Below are 23170 nucleotides of genomic sequence, written 5' to 3'. Positions count from 1 at the left end.
ATTAACGAAATGTTTGGGAGTCACTCTTGAAATTTCAAATAGATACATTTTATTCCTTGTCAACTAATTGATGTATATGTCACCTTGTGGTCAAAGTAACACACGTCGTGCGGTTATAATATTAAACTTTATTTGTTCTAAACCTAACAACTAACAAGATATTTGCAAAAATGTAGTTTATATTCAAAATGATGCCTACTGATTTCCTTTTCATAATCGTGTAACTTATTGGCATGTTCTAAATGTATTTGAATTTGCCTGCACGTGCTTAGGGAAAGAAAGTGAGAAAACTGATCGTCGAACAAAATATACTAACCTCGAAAAAGCGTGTATGAAAAGGGCTGTGGTACTTGTCTAAATAAGCTTCACATTAAACAAAACTGAAGTTTAGTAATCCTGAAAAACTAGATATGCTCCTTGTTTACAATACATATGGTAAAAAGGTTGAAGAAACTAAAGTTCATTACGTTCAGAAGTTTCCTAAAAGAAATCAATCATCGCGACAAATTTTTAAAAGATTATGCTAATCTTTGTCTAAACATGATCTGTGTGTCTAGAAATGAACAGTTAGTGAAGAAAATACTGTTGTAATTTCATGAAAATAAATACCATGTTCAACACGTGTCTCTTCGTCAAGAGTTATACTGAACCAATTTCTTAAATCATTTACGATTTTACCAGTGATTCCTAAGTAAAATGTACGATAACTCGTCCCTTCTATTAAATATCCCAATCAGCAATGGGGCAATATTTATGAGTAAGTTAATTTAAGAAATATGCATTAGCGATCACCAAAAAACCCTCATTAGTCTCGAGGAATAGATCATCAACGTCTATGGGCTGTCAAATATTCGGTGCGACATTTTTGGAAATCGAGTAATTGATTTTTGCTTCATTGATGGACATATGACGAGCCAAAAATATTCAACATTTTTTAAAAAGCTTCACCGCTTTCCTGGAGGATGTACTAATGAGGTGTTAACGAGTATTCGTGCAGTAATATGGTATCAATATGATGGCTGCTCTGCACATTTTTACATAAAATTTACGGTAAACCACCAACTACAATAGAAAATATGAGAAACAGAATCATTGAAACGTGTATAACATTTAGAGATAATTGAATCTGATGTGTTATCATTAATAACTGCAAAAAAAAATTAACAGGCATCGTTCTAAATATCCACTATAATTACGATATTTAATGATATCAAGAACAACGTTTTCACAAATATCTCGTTAATTATTAAGTTTGGAACGAACAAAGTTTGATACTTCTTTTACGTAGAATTCACTGTTCTTTTAAATGTTGACACAAAAAGATATGTATTCCATTCAAAAATTCATAATTATCTTACTATCTCGCAAAAGAACAATTTTTTTGAAAAAATTCATATGTTTTCTTCGATACTGTGCAATTTCTATATGAAACATTTATTTGTAGAGAATGTATTTCAGAAGTTATTCGTCTTGAACGAATTATATGTTTCACTCTATATATACATATACTGTAATACATTCAGTATTACTCTAACTGCTATACTCTACGGTTAGTAAAGTTTTAAAAGTGTATCTTTTCCTTTTTTTTTTTTATTTACTTACTTAATATCATATCAGTTCAAAAGTGATTAGTGACCACTGTGAGTCATATTCTTAACATTGAATATCAATTTCGAATAAAATTAACAAATAGACATTTTAAAATTAAAAGATATCTACTTATATTCTACGTTATCTGTAGCGATATTTGAATTTTTAGATTTGAAAATCGATTAATAAATGTTTATGGTAACGTTTCTTTTCATTATATTTATATTTTGTCGAAAACTTTGACAGTGAATATCCTAATATATTGTAATTAGATACACCGTTATACCTTATACTTGGTATACCAATACAATAAGAGCATCAGCCACTTTTCCCCCTCCACCGCACGGTGTTCCTTACTCCTGACACGGGATTTAGCTTATTTTTCTGGCTTCGCTGATTATCAGACCTTTTAAACCATACAACTTTTATATTATCAGTTTATACGTAAAACTTATACCTATACTCCTGTACCCACAGTACAATCTGCTGAAAATTCGTCGAAAATTGAAATACTTGAGTTACCAATGTTAGATCGCCAAGATGTACAGTTAGGTTAAAAATAATAAAGTAACGGTTGTGAAATAAATAATCAAGGGAGATTTTATTAATCGTTAAGCTTGAGCGTAAGTCTACCGTAAAATTGAAACGTTCTCAGCGTCTATAATAAAGAAAAGGTTAGTAGAACCTAACATTCTTGAATTTTACGCGTTATTAAGTATGTATCAAAGGAAACTTCACTGATGTGCACTACGAAGCCCTGTAAAGCAATCTAAAAGCACTCTGGTAGAATACGTCTTTGTAGAATTATGCACACTCATTAGCACGTAATAAACGGTAATGCACTTCACACTATCTTTGTGCTGTCCACCGTACTTCATTCAACAGTTAATGCACTCCGCTTCACTATCGGGGCATAGTAACAGTAACATGTAATAATCGGTAACCTTCTTCATGAATTATTGCAAATTGAGACGAATATTCATATAAACGGACAAATACATAATTCGTCGAGTAAGGAACAGAACATTGTCATTCTACGCAAAACCGTTTTAGTTGTTTATTCGATAACTTCAATTTTTATGAGGCAATACATTTAAAAATTTTAACTCCAGGTAACATAAATAATTTCTAGGCAACTGAAATATTATGCAACAAAATAAAAAATATTAACATAAGATCGAATTTAAAATAATGACTTTACTAATATATATTTAGTTATGTTCCAAAGATCTATCATTTAAATGATTTCGTTCACAAACAGGGTGTTTAATTGGAAACTTTACATCGAAATATCTAATATTTTCGGAACAAATTTTAAGTGCAAAAGTTTCTAATTTTTAAGGCAGAAATACGATTGTCCCACTTATTATATATTTGTTGAGCGTTTTCAAAGTTATTCGAAGATTAGACCAGTTTTTAAGGATAGAAATTTATAATTTTTTTTACGAATTTTTATTCTAGAGGAAAAAAAATAAAATTTTTGTACAGAACTTGATAAAGATCTTTATTTTCAAGATGGAGCATCTTCACGTCATACATTAGCGATTCTCCAATAGTTGAATAATAATTTTCTAGGACAATAGATCGGTACAAGAATTTAAAGTTTAAAGACATTTAAAGTCTGCAATATTCAAAGAAGATCGTAATATATCAAAAACTTAAAAAATAAAATAGTAAGAGAATGCAAAAATATTCAAAATAAAAATCTAAAAAAAGTAAGAAGTAAATATCACAACAGATTTTATTACTGATTAGCACAAAGTGGAGAACATTTTGAAATCATGCTTTGAAGATTATGCAAAACTTTTATGCGGTTCTTTTTGTATTATAAATCACATAAAAAAGTGTAATTGTTATTGATTTGATCTTACCGTTATTTATCTCCAAAAAAATTAAGACTAGCGATACTGAACAAATTGTTTATTTAATTAAATGTCTTTTTAAGATAACAAATATCCCATATAAAAGTTTCTTCTTTTTTCCCGTAAACTATGAATCTGTAAATAAAAATATAGGTTTCTATTTAAAAAAGCAAAGTTGATCTCTAAGTAATCTTGAAAGTATTTAAGAAATAAAAAATACAATTGTATTTCCCCCTTGAAACAGAAAAATCGTTGTATTTAACATTTTTCCTGAAAATGCGTTGTTTTCGAATTATTTAAATGTAAAATTTTCAAATGAATATCCTTAAAATAAATATATGGTATAACCTCCGTTGACGTGAATCATAAAAAGAAATTAAATCATACTATATAAGATACGTTGATCTTTAAACAGTTCTGGATAATAAACATTACAATTATATGGGTTAAAAAAATTACACACAATTCAGGTATTTTAATAAAAATATGTACGTATTTTCAGCTGTTCTTTTTTTTTAGTACCATTTAAAAAGTCAAATATCGAAAGTTTGAACTAGCAAAACGTTTCACTTGAACACGTAAATCATGTTCAATTTCCTTTTTCAAATAAACGTAGATTATACTGTTCATGGTAAATTGAAGGTCAATATATTCTATGTGATTTAATTGCTTTCTTCATGATCCACATTACTGCGTTAATGAAAATAGATCATCCAATTTAAAACAATATGAATGATCTTGGAATCTAATAAAATATGATCTTGAAACGAGCAAATTTCTCCTGTGATTTATTTTCGTACCATCAAAAAGAACGAATCTATTGTAACTGTTCGGTTCATTTCATCAACTTCTTACGTAACTCCCTGTGCGTACTATTAACACAATTTAATGCATACATGAACATAGTCTCATCGGTTCAAAGTACAAAACATCCAACAGTTTTTTATATTTGGTTGCTCGTTAATCGCCAAAGTCAATTTAAACGTAATAGTTAATGTTTTTTACTTAAAAGTAAACGTAAAAATATCATATTATGCCCAATCTGTTTGTCGAATTTAATAAAAAAGAACGTTATAAGTAGTCTGTCATGAATATTAACAAAATCAACGATAGCATTTGTTTCGAAGCATTGAAAATGACATGTTTTTAAAAACAAACTAACTGATTTCTTATGTAAGATGTAACGATAAATCAATTTAATAATTAAAAAAATTGATACAAGAGGATGACCATTCTGTAAATGGTTCGTATTTTTGTGTATGTGTTTATGTTTTTCATGAACATAATTTACTCGAGCAAACAAATGCAGTCTTACAAAACAACCCGTTAATTAAAAATTAATTAACGTAACAAACAAGATGAATTTGTTGCATAATGCTGTCGTGCCACTTATACATTTTTATTATTGCGATGACACGCATATCGTTAATGAACAAAGTCGCTATCGAATGATTACAGAAGCATGTCAAACTTGATTTATAAATTTCTCAATATTATCGTCGATTTGAATATGGATTTTTCCAATGATAATGACTCGTCATATGTTGGATTGCAAACTAAGTAAAAAGTATTTTTGTATAACTAATTATGTTAATGTGTATTTATTTTTAGAATTTATCAAAATTACTGTAAATAGTGAAAATTATTACCGAAGACCACACTGAAACGATATATGTTTATATAGTACGCTTCTGATTTAGAGACTACTCTATTACTCCTTATTATAATATAATTTTAGTTTCTATGAAAATTATTAATATCCAATATTTATCCCCGTTTGTATGTAGTACACCTCTCTCATCACTCGTAGTTAGTGATTTACTTGAATAAGGTGCTTCGTTAAATAAAAATATTTTATTTTAGATATTTTACATATGAAATTGAAGAAATTAGATATTCTCTTCTAAATTTATAGTTATATATTATTTGATTAATATAATGACATATATGATTAATTTTAGAAATAGAACGTCACACTGTTTATTAATGTTCTCAAAGAAGAATGGTAATTTACTGGTAATAGGTGAAAATTTAGGTACAAAATTTAGGTGAAAGTCACCTTTTCATTGTTGTTCATAAAATGTAATATAATATATAAGTATTTTTGTAAGAAGTATTAGAATATGTGAGGAAAAATTTGGTATATATTAACAAAAGTATCGTGTGTGTGTGTCGTTCATCTATAAATTTTACATTTTGTTATATTTCCCGTTTGTTAATATACGTTACTCTATCTTTGTAACACTGTTTCATTGCATAGTATATTTTAAGCGATTTCAATAAGCGATATTAATTTGCGATTAGACGCAAACAAATTTTTTTTTATAAAACGTATTTTCAGCGTTTCGTAATAAGAAAAATAAGAAAACACTCTTTATTTAATTTACAAATGATGACTCAAAACATTTTTCTTGTTTACATATCTACATATTTACGAGCGTGGAAACAAATGCATGAATATTAGAAAATTTTAACTTTAAATTGGTTTATGCTCTAAAAGGATATCGAATAAAAATATAGAATTCTATTAAAAGAAAAATATCGATGACTTTGAAGTCTGATTAAAAAAATGATCTTAAGGAAAAATTTCATTCTACCATTACACATACCTTTCGAAATAGTGTAACTTTATCCTGGTGTTGTCAAACAACACTTATCAACTTATTGAATTTTACATCGAAATTTTATCTTCTTTTTCGTAACAAAATTTCATTCCAATGTTATAGAACTTCCTCTTGATCTACTTTCGATTTCAATATTACGATAAGTACCTACACAAGCAAGTAAATTTATGTAAACGTTTAAAAACACGTGCACGAAATTTTATCTTCTTTTTCGCAACAAAATTTCATCCCAATGTTATAGAACTTCCTCTTGATCTACTTTCGATTTCAATATTGCGATAAGTATCTACACAAGCAAGTAAATTTATGTAAACGTTTAAAAACACGTGCACGTTGCATCGTGTACGCATTTGTTTGCTATGCTGTGACAGGATGGTAGATAAAAAGGAGCAATTCTTAAAGGAGTCTGAACGAGTGTGACACGCCGAGATTTTCAGACATTATCGAGATTGAGGGTGCCAACGGCAGAGGTCGTCGGGTTGGAGGGCGAGAACTGAGTGATTTAGTGGGGTGGCTACTCGACGACTGACCGAGATAACCTGCCTGTCCACGGAACAACCCCATTTGTCCAATGTCTTCCGCTACAAAACTGCTCGTCGCCCTCTACGCTGGCGTCCTTTTGAATAATGATCGTGCTTTGTCAACTAGCAGTTCGCTGATAATGCCAGATATGTTGAATGCGCGAAAGAAAAAGCTGGTTAAACTTTTTTCTCTTCCCGATAACATTGAACGAACATCGGTCAAGCAGAGACAAAGTGTGATAGAACGATCGATTCCTTTAATTTTATTTAAACGGTAGTCGTAAAAGTTAGAAAAATTTCTCTGCTCTCTTTTCCGAAGAAATCACCTTCCACTGTTGGACAAATTTTAATATACTTGAACAATTTCAAATCCGGATATTGAAATATTGAAAAACCAGACACACATATTTTTAAGAAGGTATCACTTATGAATATTTGATTGCAAAAACGAACGTTGTGTTTTACTTTTTTACGTTGTGCAAATTTACATTACTCGCATTCTTTTCGTTCTTTACTACGAGCCAAACACGATTATGGCACAAACATAACAGAACCTATTTGTACTCGTAGTAAAACTGATTGCACTTTGCACAATTGATTAATATTTAAGGGAATTAATTATTGAAGCTATCTTGTCGTGGCTCCGTTGTTATATTACGTATTTTTGTATGTTATTATAAAATATTACACATTTTATATTTGATTATTATATTACAGACTATAATTATATAAACGTATCATTGAATTTGCAAATAAATTCTAGTTAATTGCTATGTTGTATCGCTTCGAGGTTAAATTTATTCGAAGACGAAATTATCTCGACAATACAATTTCTTATCATTTGTAACTATACAAAAGAAAAAACAATTTTCGCCGGTTTCATTTGCAACGTACATGCATTTCGAGAATTTTTAACCTTGCCATAGTATCAATGTTATTATTGTACGAAATCTTGTTTAGAAAATTCGATAAAATAAATTATGTCAATCCTTAATCATTATGGAAAAACATGCGTCATTTTATAATTTTAATTTATTAGTAATAATTTATATAATACAATGAATATTATCAATAAGTATTTTGCAATCCATTTGTAAACATAACTGAAATTCTGATTGTTCAAATGAACTTAAAGCTCACATATGTACATCAACACTTGGACATTTTTTATCAATTATTTTATAATTGCAGTAATATCGGTAAGAAAAATAATGCCAAGATTATGCGTTAGTCATATTTGAATAATGAAAAAATAAAAATATTTCGTTGTCAGCAGGCAATTCTCGAATCTGTGTTAGGCTCAAGTAGAATCAATTGAAGCTCTAAATAGTTTAATTGATACAAAAGTCGCCGACAAAGTGCCGAGTTTATCAATTCAATCAACGAATTCTTTTATGTTGTATTTTTACTTTGAAATGTTTATTTTTAAATATTTTAATATTCCACATACGATATATAAAATTAACTCCCTGAATACGTATCTTCAACAATGAAATATGAAATTAAAACAAAGATTAGTAATAATTTTATTGTCAGTTGTTTAAAAATTCAATATGGAATGAAGCAGATACTAATATCACTTAGGAAGTTGTTAAAATTTCATTCGATAATTTTAACTAGTACTTCAAATTATTACAGTTAAGTTACTCGATCCAACAATCCTATGAAATTTGACCCAATCGTAACAATTTTTCAAAATTACTGGCTATATTGATGAATGCGAAAAAGTGGAATGGATTTTAATATAACGAGTTGTGATTTTGTAAAATTACTACTAGTGAATTACTAGTAGTGAATTTTGCAATACTGCTCTTTACCTTACCAGTCTACGTAAGTTAACAGTGAGAATTTCTCGGTAAACTCAATTCTCTTGTATTCTATTATGGTCGTACAAATGTCACCTGTTGAAAGTATCCCACCCTATACAAATGCGTTTTAATGAGAAACTTAGTAACTTCGTATCCAGGTAGAGATTTAACCTTTTACGATCCTATAGTATGTCGATTCTATTTCGACATCCCATTTCGTTTCCATCACTGCTATATCGAATCTGCCTCGACATAGAAGATTAAACCAATTACTACATATTCTATGAACCGATTTACTTAAACCATTTCTCGTAGCTCGTAGCCCTAACATTTCTTCATTCAATCGCAGCGTTTAGGCGAATCTGAGGCAGAGTTTATTGGATCAGTTCAGATAATGAATTCATTGACAACCCGGAGCGAAACACCAAAAGTGTATTATACAAATTGTTAGTTTAAAATAACGAAAAAGACCATCTCTGCATTTTATACAGGATATTAGTGATATTACGAAACAGCGTTTCTCTCGTACATGGTAAGTATTTGTGAAAAGATTGAAAGAAAAAAAGTTTTATTGTTTTTTATAGCCAACATATTAGCATACGTTAATTTTCTACGTTTAGAATATTTTTCGAGAAACGAAGGCATACACCAACACATGAGATTAATCATAAAGCACCCTTAAACTACCATTCTTGTTAAGAACGATTAAAGATAAAGTTTTACAACTAATTTACGAATTACAAATCGAAGATGAGCAAAATTTTGATCTAACTTAAAATTTCAAGTAACGAACAAGAAGTGAACAATTTTTTGTCCGTTACTCGTTAAATGCAAATTAGAATTTGGATTATAGAATGATATATTTCACGATAGAAGTCGAATAAACTTCACGAATATATCGCTCTGCGTTGATTTTAGTTGCGTTATTTTATTCGAATAAAATTTGTCCTATTTAGGACTTAATGTAACGGAAAAGACCACCGTCTTACGCACAGTAAATCTCAAATTATTTGATTTTTATCGCTAAAAGTTAGATCTTTATTTGAAGATACACAAACGCCTTTAAGATGGTAGGTGTTGGCACATTTCGAAAACGTACTTCTATTGAGAGTTGATTGGTTAACGCTATATCTGTTATTTAAAAGATCTAGTCAAATGTTTAGGAGCTTTTACTGACTCCCGTAGAAGTCATTTCAAATATTTTCTTTGAGAAGACTGCAGTGAAGATTTTAGCTCAGTTTGTAACGAGGATTATTGGGACATAATAATATTTTTTTCTTGAAAACAAGGACAAGTAGGATCAAGTGTTTCATTATTACAGTTCACGTGTGGTCGCGCCAAATTAAAATACAACCTGCAAAGTTTCAGAAAGGAAAATTAAAACAATCTTTGAATGTAAATAAAAGAATTGATTTGAAATTTTATACAATTTTTCGAAAATTCCAATTAACTGTTATCGGTAACACGATTATTGAGATACGATAATGTTAAAAGATATAATTAAATATGGTAATGAAATTTTTTTACACTAGTAACACGTAGTCACTAACCAGGTTCATATATGTATTTGTAAAATAAAAACTATTAAAAAATCAATCGGTACACTTTCCTTTTACGAAGTAATACCAAATTTTAACATTTTTTACGCGATCGTTAAGATTTTTTAGTCTTTCCGGTTTTCCATCGGAGAAACGTTAACTACAATGGATCCAAAGATGGACAATATTTTATTTGATTAATGACTGATTAATGAATACACCGTATACCGATTTATTCTTATCGTCTATTTCATCCAGCAATTATTAAAATATGCTTTCATGCATTTAACGTGACATATAGTTTATTTCATTTTATAATTCAAATTGTAATTTTAATTGAACAAATGGCTCAAAAGTTCTTTATCTTTTATACGTTATTCAAAATTGTTACCCTCATAAGGTAATTGTCTATTTTTGATTCGAGACTCTTATCAGTATTTTGGAAAATACAAGCAGTTCTTCCATGTGGATACAAACCGTTATCGAGTTGATTCGAAACTCTTTAAATATTTTTACTCGAATAGACAATAGTACTTGTAAGAAGTCTGATCCTTTCAGTCATCAAAGTATAGTAAAACATCCGATATTTACGGAGGATCGGTTCTAGAATTTATCACTAATAGCTGAAACTGTGGATAGCAGCGAACGCTATATATGTATACACTGCACATACTTATATATTTAAGTATTACTTACAGTATTTATTATTAGTAATAACTAATAATAAAGAATCATTATCAGTAATAACTTATAATAAAGTATTACTACCGGTAATAACTAATCATGAAGTACTATGATTAAAGTATTATTATCAGTAACAATTAATCGTAAAATATTATCATCAAACCATTATTATTAGTCACAACTAATAATAAAGTAAAACATAGTTTATAATACAACAAAACAGTAAAAATGCAGTAATAATGAACATGATGTCATGAGATAAGGTAAAATGTCAATGTCTATGAGATAAGATAAAATGTATTTAACGTACATGTATGTAAGTACGTATGTACATATTTATAGATGTACAGAAGGATCATCGGCTTTGATTAACAGACGCAGACGACTAACAACGGGCCCAATGGATATACAATATTTTGTATAATTTTATCCAACTATGGCCAACTTGGAATATTGAAACTGCGGGATCTTACTGTTCGTATAACTAAGTACATGTTTGAATCCTGCATGTACACATACTGGTATTCGAAACCAACTCTTAAAGATAGAGTACTTTGTTAACTTTGGTACGACAAATCAATTATTATTTTCTACGAGTAATATTATTTAAAGCATCGACTCGAATTCGTGACACGTTGAACTTGATCCCACGACTACTCAGAACCCAGGTGTACCAGTTGTGAGTCAGATAAGCGCATAATAATAATAAGACTGAACGAATATTCGTATAAATGCAACAAAATAATAAAAACATTCTACTACGATACTAGTTTCTCTCTACCCAATATTACCTTTAATGTGATTGCTTTGCGCGAAATAAACACAAATCATAATTTTCACTTTAACGTTACAATTTTAGATAAAGAGAACAAATATTGCAAAAGAGTAATTTCTGAAATATGAAATATTAAAATATTTATCCGGTCGCTTGATTTTCAGAGAGAGAATGTAAACATTGGCGATAACTACGATTACATTATCGAAAGAAGAGGAAAGAAAAACAAAAGCGTGTAACTCGCGAATCAATAAAATATTTCTTCGCACCGATGTTTTCTCGAATGGAGACTTTTTAAAATCCAAGAGAAGCGAGACAGAAAATTATCATTTGAAAATATGTAGAGAACTTAAATACCTCTTTTTATTAATATATCGATCGTCGGAGTTTAACACCTGCAAGATAGTATTTTCTTTATACTATTTTAAATCTATGTTCAAATATCTATTTTAAAAATATTTGAGCCTATTTATACCTACAAATTGTTTGTAAACCGCTGGTTTATACAGCATATAAATTTCAGAATCATGCTCCATAACAACTATAACGTTTAGATGTCGGTACAGCTTACGCTTAACGTGCTCCAAAATAATAACTACGATTTATCGATATTAATAGAAAAACACTAAAGTATTTTTATTCCATATTTTAAGAAAATTTTACAGTAAAAACCAAATAAACATTAATTTATAAGCTATAAAAAAGTGTATTCAACGAATACTTTGTAGTTTCTGCAATTTTTAGAGTAAACAATCAAAAGCTGGCTTCGCAACACTTAAAACACAGTTGGAAAGAAAAATAACATAAATAATGCAAGTATTGCATTTAGGGGAAGGTACTTATGTTGAAAAGAAACGATACTTGTATACTATTAAATAATATCTATACCTAAAAATTATGTTATTACTCTAAAATGGTAAATGGTAAAAATACAAAACTGTACAAAGAAGCAGTCGCTATCATCCTCACTTATATACATATATATATACAATATTACTCACTGGATGTACAAAGTTTATTATCGTTATCCATATCGTTGGAAAGAACAATAGTATATCTCGGAACCACGTCAAAATAAAAAACCACGATATTGTATATAAATAAGAAGTGTTACAACAAAGCTATACTTGGATACACGGGATTGAAACACTGTTATTATTGCACGAAATCTAAATCGACCGTACAAACAATTAAGAGGATAAGTACCAGTTGATAAAGCTCGATATTGGATGAAGATAATTATTTCGCGTCCTCAGGACCCAAGTGTACAATATCGATTATCAGTCGACGTTCGTAAAGTTTATTTAAAATAACTCCGCTTGTCACAATATGTGGCTCGAGTGTGAATCCACGGAAGCTTTTCAAACTGCTTCGGAGCATGGTCTATATCACAATTCGATTCGAACAGAAGGCGAAGTATAAAACCAACGTAGAACGTTTATTCTACCGAACGGTTATATTTTTATTTGTTTATCACGACATATATATATGCATTGTGGTTTTATATACACATATATTTATTATAAATTACATACTTTATACTTATTCTAATAATATGCAAATCTCACTCATTGCACGTGGTCATACTCACGCTCGCCACGTTACAGTCTAGATCTTCTTTCGTTTTTTCATTCTTTCCTGTACACACAGATGTCACCATCGATAGAAACAGAGGTATTCTCTTAACAATATATATACAATTCCGTAATAGAAATTCAATTTTTGACTCGTAGAGCGACGGTTAAAAAGTGAGCTCTCCATCGTGTTCGTTATTCGAAACTTGAATGAACGTGCACGTTGGAAGTAAACAGCCGAAAGGAAAAGATTCAGGGATCGACGCGAGGCGACGCGACGGTCGATCATTGTTCGCCACCAACGCACCAGTTACGGCGAGGAGTCTCGCGGAATCGAAATCGCGAACACTTTCTCGAGCCGGCGCGGCACGGCGCTGCAAGGCCTCGGTTCTCTCGAAAAACACGAATCTACCGCCTACCAAACGATCGGAACACCGCGAACATTATCATAGAAAGCGTGCATCGGGCACGAAATACGAGTCATCCAATAAGTATGTAGACGGTTTTGAGAGGGAAATATATCTCGGTGGAAGAAGAAGTCGAATCGTTGGCGATGTTCGAGCACGACGAGCGAGGCACAAGCGTAGCCAAGACGAGCGCCGAAGCCAAAGCGGTCCGAAAGGATGAGATCCAGCTCGGCGTAGAGAGTAAACGAGAGCAAAGGAGAGAGAAAATCCGAGCAGACGAGCGAGGTGGGCCGTGGATTTATATCCCGGTCAGCCACTTTGAGCCATCAGCGGCTCGTTTGAAGTTCAGCCGCGGCCGCGCAGACGTTATAAAGACAAACTATGCCTACGGCACCGTCATGCCCCACCACTTCATACCATAATTCTTCGGGCCGATCCCTGAAACGGCCACTCGATCTCCACGAGAGACGTACTGCCCTCCCTTCGGCTTTCGGTACTTCTCCACGTACAGGCTTCTTTCGACGTGTGCGTGACAATACACTCGGCACCGTTGGACCCGCTCGGCCGTCTCTTTCCCGCTCGCGTACGCCGCTTCCCTCGACTCGCTTCCTTTACGGTTAGTGCCCGAGGGTAATAAAGATGGTTCTGCTTATGTACAACCGGCAACTGGAGGCGGAGCCAGGCTGCCCTCTGTGGGCAGGACTAACGCAAATGACTCTTCCATGCAAGATGGCGTAGGCATACGCCGCGCCGCGCCGCGCCGCGCCACGCCACGCCGCGCCACGCCACACCGCTACGTTCTACCCGTGAGTTCCTTTTATATTTAGCATGCGATACGCATCCTGCGCGGCGAATGCACCGCGTGCAGTCCACGGTCTGTCTGTTGCTGTTCGTAGCCCGCCACTACTCGGCTCGATGTTTCGCGCGCTCGCGTCCCGTCGCGTCCCGTCGCGTCGATCTTTCCCCTTTAACCGGGGACGTCCAACTATTCGATTCGCGCTAGATTCCTCGATAAGCTAATTAACTTAACCACGCGTACGGACGAAATCTATATCGCCACGAGAAAACGCGGTGTTATTTTCTGGTTCGTTAGGCGGCTGATAGGATTAACACCACCGATGGGACACCGATACGATTACGCATCGACGAGACTCGACGACCCAAGTAATACTTAAGACCAACTATCCAAAGGTATCCGTGTCTCGGGTATATAGCAATTTTCGATATTACTTTTCTGACGATACTCGAACGATATCGATACTCCACGGATACCGAATAGACAGCGAAATGGATATCTACCGGAAGAAAGAGACAAAATCTAATCGGTTTGGAGCAGAGACAATCGCAAGAAAATATCATTGTGCAACTGTAATTCCTTTTCGCCTTTCCAGGACCTGGGTGAACTAATTATCGGTCACGGATCGAATTGTTTATTGAGAATAAACTGCATTTGCTATCGACGAGTACTCGACGACCCAAGTAATACTTGAGAGCAACTATCCAAAGGTATCCGTGTCTCGGGTATATAGCAATTTTCGATATTACTTTTCTGACGATACTCGAACGATATCGATACTCTACGGATACCGAATAGACATCGAAATGGATATCTACCGGAAGAAAGAGACAAAATCTAATCGGTTTGGAGCACAGACAATCGCAAGGAAATATCATTGTGCAAATGTAATTCCTTTTCACCTTTCCAGGACCTAGGTGAACTAATTATCGGTCACGGATCGAATTGTTTATTGAAAATAAACTACATTTGGTCTAAATTTTTTATAATCAAGGCAAAAAGTTCACAGAAATTTCAAACTGCCTCGAAGCAATCATGAGCAAGATTTTATACGAATAGAAGCAACGTAGCATAGCGATTTATTCGCGATGATTATTCAATCAAATCTTTATTTTCTCGTTACGAAATATTTCGTTGTACAATTCGAATTTTGATTCTTATTCGACGCTTGACAGATGGACAGCTGTGTATCTTTTATTCGTTACTTGAAACTTTTATATAACCTACAAACTTTATTCACCTTTGATACGAAACAACTGAATGGATGAGAAAATTCTTTGCAACTGCAATGGAAAATTAAAATTTACGCAACATCGCAAACAAAGACGCAAAAAGTAGATATCGATACGTTGTATCGTACCATCGATACATTTCACGTAAATTGGAAAATGGCCATCGGATTGACGCAATAAATGTATACACAATTTTCAGAAAGCATTTCACCCCTGTTAACCGTTTATTTATTTTAAACAATTGATTTCCAACGGATTCAGCTTTCCAGATATCTTACAGACAGATAACTAACGGTTAAGTTTAAGAACGTATAGTCTAGACATTTCAACGTCTTGTTCGGAATACCTCAGGTTCTCACCTTGGCCCTCTTATACTTCATTTACTTATTAACGACATAGCCCCTGTATTGGCTTACCGCAACAACTTGTCATATGTAGATTACCTCATAACCTTTCGTAAGGTCGAATCGCAATTTGATATCTCGCGCGTACCACACGATCTTGTATACCTTGTTGACGCAATAAAAAAATGTCGCTACATTAATGAATGCAGTGTTATGCGTTTTTATAGTCGAAGAATCATTTTGATACACCCTTTATTAAAAATGTCGCGCAAAATTTTCACAAATATTTATTAACCCAACTTACGAACTATGCCCTATTTTATCGATATTACTTTTCGATTTTAGGGAATGCTTCATCCCTTATATCGGAATCATTCGTTTTATTCGTACCTGCATAATTCTTAAATTACAAAAGAAATTTAAAAAATTTAAAATAACGGTCGAATCGTTTCTAGAGACATGTGAAATTTTTGTTCCAAAAATTAAAAAAAAATGTTTCCTTACTAATTATAAATTGCCAGATACTCTCGCAATCTGAGAGATATATAGGCACAAGTAAAACAAATGACTCCGTTATAAGAGGTAGTTGTTTCTTTAAAGTAATAAAGTAGCAACAACGAAATAGTTCTCAGGTTGGATCAATGAACATTTGTAAAAAATTTCATCAAACTCGTCGCCCAACAATTTGCAATGTTTTTTTGTTATAGAACTCATCGGTGCAGGATCTTGATATTCTTTCCTCCCTTTTATGAATTTCATGAACAACTTTGAAGAGTTTTGTAATAAAATCATAAACGAACTTCAAAAATTCTAAAATCTTAAAAATAATACCTATACTCTGCTTTAACGCTTCTTTGTCTAGAATACTGCTCTGCTATTTGGAATCCCTATCATCTTGTCCATATTGCCCCTTTGGAAAATATCCAACACAAGTCCGTACGTTTTACTGCATACAAATTAAAGCAATCTATTCCAAAGACGTGTCATGTATACGACTCGATTCTCACGACTCTATGTCTATTTGAAATTGAACAGCGTAGATCTATTGCTAGCTTGACGTTTCTATTCAAGGTTTTGAATAGCCAAGGTGTCGAGACACTGAGATCTTGCAACTTTTTTAAACTTAATACTCCACCTAGAACACTTGGGAAATTTATCCTCTTTTATTTAATGTCACATATTGCAACATCTGGTAAAAACAATTGTGTAGATTGTATACACAAGTTGCCTAATAATGCCTATCTTGCCTTAGATTTTTCTGGACATCATCGATTAGAAGTCGTTACGAAAGTTAATACATAATTTAGATCACATTTTATAATAGCATGTATTCATATTATATTTATTGCGTTTAATCGTACCTCGATTTTCTGCTCGTTTTGTATCTTTTATACACTATTACTACCAAAGGGTCCTTTACCCCTATAATATTAATAATAATACAGTTTCGTGAAATATTAAATATATTTTGATCCCTATTATTAATTAATATTCTTCTTAAAATTATGGAACTAAATAATATCGTACAAATACTATTCACATTGGATATCATTGTACACAAAACCGTTTTGTTACTTACATGAATATGTACAGATACTTTTTCAATGAAGATGATCCATAACTATATCGATGAAACTGATATACATTATACATTAGTGGTATGGACGCAATTCAATGCCAAACTATTCAATAGAAAGTATCAAAAAGTATTTGAATCTTAGATATTTGATATAAATTTTCTATTTTATATTTTGTTGTTAAATGTAACAAAAGTAAGACAAAATTTAGACAGTATGAAATAAACAGTAGAAACGAATGGACATAACTTCAAGTACGTAAGTATGCAAGGCAACAGCTTATTTGATATCGATTAAATTTTATTTTTAAATAATGTATTTACAATAATCTCGATGCTTACCAAATATTATGCAAAACTGGTGGCAATCGATACAGTGATTCTCACTTACGAATGACAAACTCGAGATAGCCAGTTTGCTTGAAAGCGGGTCGAGCGTTGTGTATACTGTCCAACGAAGAAAGTGAACGGAATAGATTGAGTGAGATAGAACAATAGCGAATGGAGTACACATTACTTACGTGCGGTGATTGAAACATAATCATGCCGCAGGCGTATGGCGGGTCGACCACTAATGTGAAATAAAAAATTTACTCATTATTCACAATGCTGACGATTTCATTTAATTGAACGATTTAAACTTACGATTAGGCATCTCTCGTCTTTACTTTTGAAATTGCAGACATTGACAGATAAGAGAGAAATAAAAAGTAATTAAAATTTATTTTGGAATTAGTAATATTTATTCGTCGATATTGCCTCAAATCCGAACCTAATCCAGATTGTTATTTTCCACTCTGGAATACTCAAGAATCTTTCTTCTTTAAAGTACCTTAACACCACTGAAATCGGTGAGATCGTTACGAATGTAAGTAATTATTGTTACTCTTAAAAAAAAAACAATGGGCTTGGTTAGGTCTTAGAAAAGTATCAAAGATTTCTACATCACAGATTTCTAATATTTATATCTGAAAAATGTTAACTCTTATTATAACCTTTAACATACTTCAAAATCATTGAAATCCGGGTGAGGATTTGCATTGTAAATAATTACTAGAAATTTTTATATTTTTCATCATACTTTAATGAGAGTATTATAAACGGATTAGCGAAAGCTTCCCCGTGAACATGAGTCCAAACACGACCTTATTCGAATTATTTTTAATTATATATTATAGGAATCATTCTAAAAAATCTTTTAATTATACATATAATTCAGGATAGTCCGTATGAAATTATGTTTGGATTTAATAACGCAAATTGTAGGAGAACGTTGGCCTAATCTCTTTTCCTGCAAGTTATCTCCATAGATTCATCTCCATAGATTCCACAATCTTCTTTCCTTTTACAGCATCTGTTAACAATGCCAAATAACTATACGCTGCAAAGCATCAGTCTTCTAATTGAAATAATTCTCGAAATATGATGTTATTTATGTTACAAGTCCTTATTTTATAGTAACATAACATTAGGTCTTTCTTATTCTTCCGTGGCATTATTTCGTTCAAACAGCATCAGATGATATCCAATAGCTATGCAACTCTAGGCTGAACGCTTGGTTTCATCTTCACCACTTAACCCACCGTGATCGGACCACTCCCTCAAGAACTTTTTCTCAATTATCGAGCTATACATACGTGTTGTTCTAATTGATACATAACGATACTTTCGTGTAAGTACAGAAACAGTTTGATATAAAATGATATTTTATTATCGGACATCGATGTTATTGATGGTATTAGTCAGCATTACATCAGTCTCTTCACTATCGCGTAATACAGATCAGTTTCGAAATTTATACACTCTACAAAATCGATAAATCAATTCGACGTGGGAATGTATCTAATAATGGAAAATATGTGAGTAAGTTTCGTAATAATATATACCGAGCAATTATTGATATTGAGCAATTATTTGTACGATAATAATCATTTTCATAGACTAGCTATATACATAGTTAGTATATACTACTAAAATAAATAAATATAATATAATATGTATATTAATATACTATATTCTTACAATTCTCTATAAATTAATATTACATTTTCTACAAATTAATTTCGCTTATTATGTACATTATATGTATATATATATTACACTATTTTTCTTAATGAAATTATATACTTTTCTTTTTAAAATCAATTCTCCAAAATGTGTTGTATATAATAGAATTTCGAATGAGTAAATACTTCACTCGAGTATTACAAATTTTTAAAAAAGAATACAGTGTTTATCCAGAAAAAACTCGCAGCTTGGGATCAGCATGAGCTTTTAGAGTAGAGGAAACACGTTCTCCGTAAAGTAAGAGCGAATAAAAAATATCACATTCATTGCAAGATAGAAAGTAAGTTTGTTTCAGAAAAACGTCTCAAAATGTAAATAAATCGACACTACAAAATCAAGAAAGGAGTAACAGCAATAATGTAAAAGATTAGATAAATCTACCTCCAAAGACATGCATGTCGAACGCAAAGAAACAAATTTACTTCGTATACGACGAATATATTAATAAATGAATACGATATATTTTATTAAAGATATTTAAACTGCAATTGCCCTAATATCTTGATAAGCAAAACATCCAAAAGAGCCGATTTATGAAAGAAGTAGTGCACACGTATTATAGTTTTATTTGAAAAAATATTTTAGAATTATTTTATTTCGAATAAAGACAAATTCCAATTCATATTTATCCGATACATTTATCAATTTTGTAACGATATCGCCGCATTACAGCATTAGTAAATTTATTCATTAATATTGTTTACATTTTAGTGGTCACTTCAACGTTACAATGTTTGAAAAAGTTTGTGAGAACACCCTATTAGGTAAAAACTGATTAACTGTAAATATAACTTTCTTCTTTCAAGTATTATAAGTGATTGAAAAATCCCGAATACCGTTACGATGAGTAACACCCTGTATATCGAGAGCGCCAAGTAATATTTCTTTCGTGTCGTAAGGTAAATATTATTTAACGTCACGCACTTTGAATGCAAATGTTTATAAATCGCGGCTCGTATTCTTTTATTTGTTCGTAACACAATTAAGAATCTATGAGTCAGTTTGAAACAAAGCTAAGAAAATTCGAAACAGTAATAAGAATTTAAAACTGTTGTCTTTGGATTTCAATATATTGTTTAAAATATTTATGTAGTTTCGTATCAAAAGAATCAATCAAATATGAAAAATCATAAAAACGTGGTATACTTAATTGTGTAAAATTTTTATTTAATATTTACTTTAGAATCTCCATTATCATAACTACTAGGGTGACTCTATATTTCAAATAAATTAACAAAATTAATGACAACGAAAACGAGAAGAGGATATAATTTATATAAATTACAAATGATTTTCTTAAATGTTCACGAATCCGCAACTTATGATCTAATATCACTTGGAAAAATAAAACTAATAAAACTTTTTTAATACCAATATTTGTACCTTCTTCGGTATCGTGTAATTTTTATTTTGCAATGCATTGATCGTCGTCACATCACATTGACGTCATCATTATTTACATCAAATTATTGTAACAATTAATTTTTAGTTTCTATAAAAGAGAAATACTCTACGACATCGTACTCTATTCGGATAATATAGATCTTTCGAATAGTAGAGTACTCGAATAATTGCACATTTGAATAACAGGTGTTGTACAATGGAGTAACCTTCAAAATCTCATGGTTAGATTAATAACAGAATACAGCTCAATAATATATTGTTCGATAAGTTTTATCGAACGACAAAACTTATCGAGCAACATAGTACATTTTACCTTTGTACCGCAACGTATATTTATTTTCAATCCTAAGCGACATTGTTTTTTCTCTACTCAACAGATCCTATCCTTTTCTACAAAATTGTATCATTATCATTATTATAAATATCGATCACTCAGTTTCGGTAAGCGACTCTCAAATCGTCTAAAATACTGCTGCGTTCAACACGTTGTTTTATTCGGTATTATCAACTTCGTGAGTTCGTTGCGAAAAAAGACAAGGTGCGGTGATTAAAATGTTGAATGGAACGGGTAACAAATTAACCGAGAAGTGTTACAGATCGAGGGCATAAAAAGAATGTCAAACTGTTCTTCGAAATAAATCGTTTAAACGACAGCTGTAGGAAGTCAGTAACCGGATAAAACGTGGCAGGAGCTGCCAGTTTCCCAAAGAAACTAAAGAACATCAATAGCTAAAGCGAAACGCCTAACGATTCTGTATACGTGGACAAACCAGACACAACAGTCGTTCTCGCTTCGAGGAAGTATTCCGCGTCACGAAGAAGCCAGCTGGCGTTTTTCTGAGCGATCTCTGATATTCGAGCGACCCAGGAACTCGCATTCCAAGTGCGGGACAAGCGTGTCTTGAATCGCTCGATGCGACTTTTCGTCGGCGGGAACAACTTCGCCTCCCAAGAGATGGAAACAGTCGATCGAAAGTCGCTGGAAGAAGTCTCCAGCTGCTAATGACGTTAAGGGATACGTGTCCCATCGATCGAAATTCTCGTAAATCTTGCTAACTGCGTAACCGTTCCGTTGATTCATCGATTCCAGTTAAGAAAAGGTAAGATACTGAATAGGGGAGTTGCGATTGCTTTACAAAGGAAACGACCGCGTTGTACTACGATTATCTTACAAGATTTATCCGAGCGGTTCAAATTGCTACGTCTGAACATAGCTTTTTCTAAGGAACGCGAACCTGTTAGTGCCGTGGAATAATATCATTTCAACTAATCGTTGGAACATTAACGGTCGTCCGTTTGCTACGAAACATTGGCAATTGAACAAGGTATAAGCAGGATCAGACGATCGAATTCGCTGGACCGGAGTTCGATTCGAATCTTTCGATCGTCGAGCGGTTGCTTTAATCAATTAAGCGATCCAGACCGCCGACAAATTCTTTCCTCCCCGATGCCTTGCAATCGCAATGGCTACCGCCCGTCTTATACCGAATTTGTACTATTACCAACTTAATTACCTGTACAAAAGTTTCTTACCTCGGATATTGGGCAAACGTCGTAATTCGTTGCTTGAAATTTTTCATCAATCGTTGCACCAAACGAGTAACAGAGATGGAAATAATACGAGAGCATTCGGTTCAATTTTTCGTTGGAATTTGAAAATGGCAAGTGTATTGCCTTTAGGAGCCAATCAAATTGCATTGCGCGAGAGACAAAGATTCTAAACTTTATATTTTGATCTTCGAGTGATCTTTGAACGTGTGTGGTAAAATATCGATATTGTAGGTTTCTTTCGTATTTTACAAAATCAAATTACCCCAGCATCGAGCACTTGTTTACGGATATATTGGTTCTTTTACTTCTAATTTTTCGTGTTTCGTTTTATTCATTGTTGAGCAACCGTGTTGGTAGAAAACGTAAAATGCAAGCTTAAACGAGATACTCCTGTATTTGATGAATAACAGATGTCAAACTTTAGATGCCAAAAATGGTTTTATTCTACTTTAAGAAAGTAGCTAGTACAATTCTGTCTTACGTTCCGTAGATTTCCCAGTTATTTTCGTGTTCGATACCCGGTGGTATATTTCGCTTAACGGAAAATTTGTACCACAGTTCGAACAGTATTTAACGCAGTCGAAAGGAAACGGTTAATTGATTTTTCATTTGAATTTTCAAAGTCTACAATTGTTACCTCTCGATACGAGAATCTTTATCGTTACTTTTAATTTTTTGACGAAAACAGGGACACGTATTGTCCTATTTATTTTCGCACGGTTTCCCCGATTTCGCAACGTACGCGTGTGTGTATTCGATGAAAAACTTGTATCGTTTTGACTAAGATCTCGACTAGATTTTAACAGGAACACTTTGT

At 32.4% G+C, this 23170-nt stretch overlaps 1 protein-coding gene and 1 long non-coding RNA gene across 2 annotated transcripts; both read left to right on the top strand.

Annotated features, from left to right (window-relative positions):
* The first annotated feature begins 14242 nt into the window (after window positions 1-14242).
* On the top strand, window positions 14243-15616 carry LOC143144191 (uncharacterized). Its single transcript, XR_012991358.1, has 2 exons — window positions 14243-14708; window positions 14775-15616. It is a non-coding gene; the product is annotated as an uncharacterized LOC143144191 (long non-coding RNA).
* A 338-nt stretch (window positions 15617-15954) lies between these two features.
* LOC143144899 (uncharacterized) lies at window positions 15955-17057 on the top strand. Its single transcript, XM_076307781.1, has 3 exons — window positions 15955-15963; window positions 16277-16337; window positions 16618-17057. The coding sequence occupies exons 1-3, from the start codon at window positions 15955-15957 to the stop codon at window positions 17055-17057; spliced, it is 510 nt and encodes a 169-aa protein (XP_076163896.1).
* The last annotated feature ends 6113 nt before the right edge of the window (window positions 17058-23170 follow it).

This window comes from Ptiloglossa arizonensis, chromosome 3 (assembly GCF_051014685.1).
Source record: "Ptiloglossa arizonensis isolate GNS036 chromosome 3, iyPtiAriz1_principal, whole genome shotgun sequence".
Classification (NCBI taxonomy): domain Eukaryota; kingdom Metazoa; phylum Arthropoda; class Insecta; order Hymenoptera; family Colletidae; genus Ptiloglossa; species Ptiloglossa arizonensis.
Note: the sequence above shows the minus strand (reverse complement) of the source record. Positions and strands in the feature narration are given on the sequence as shown.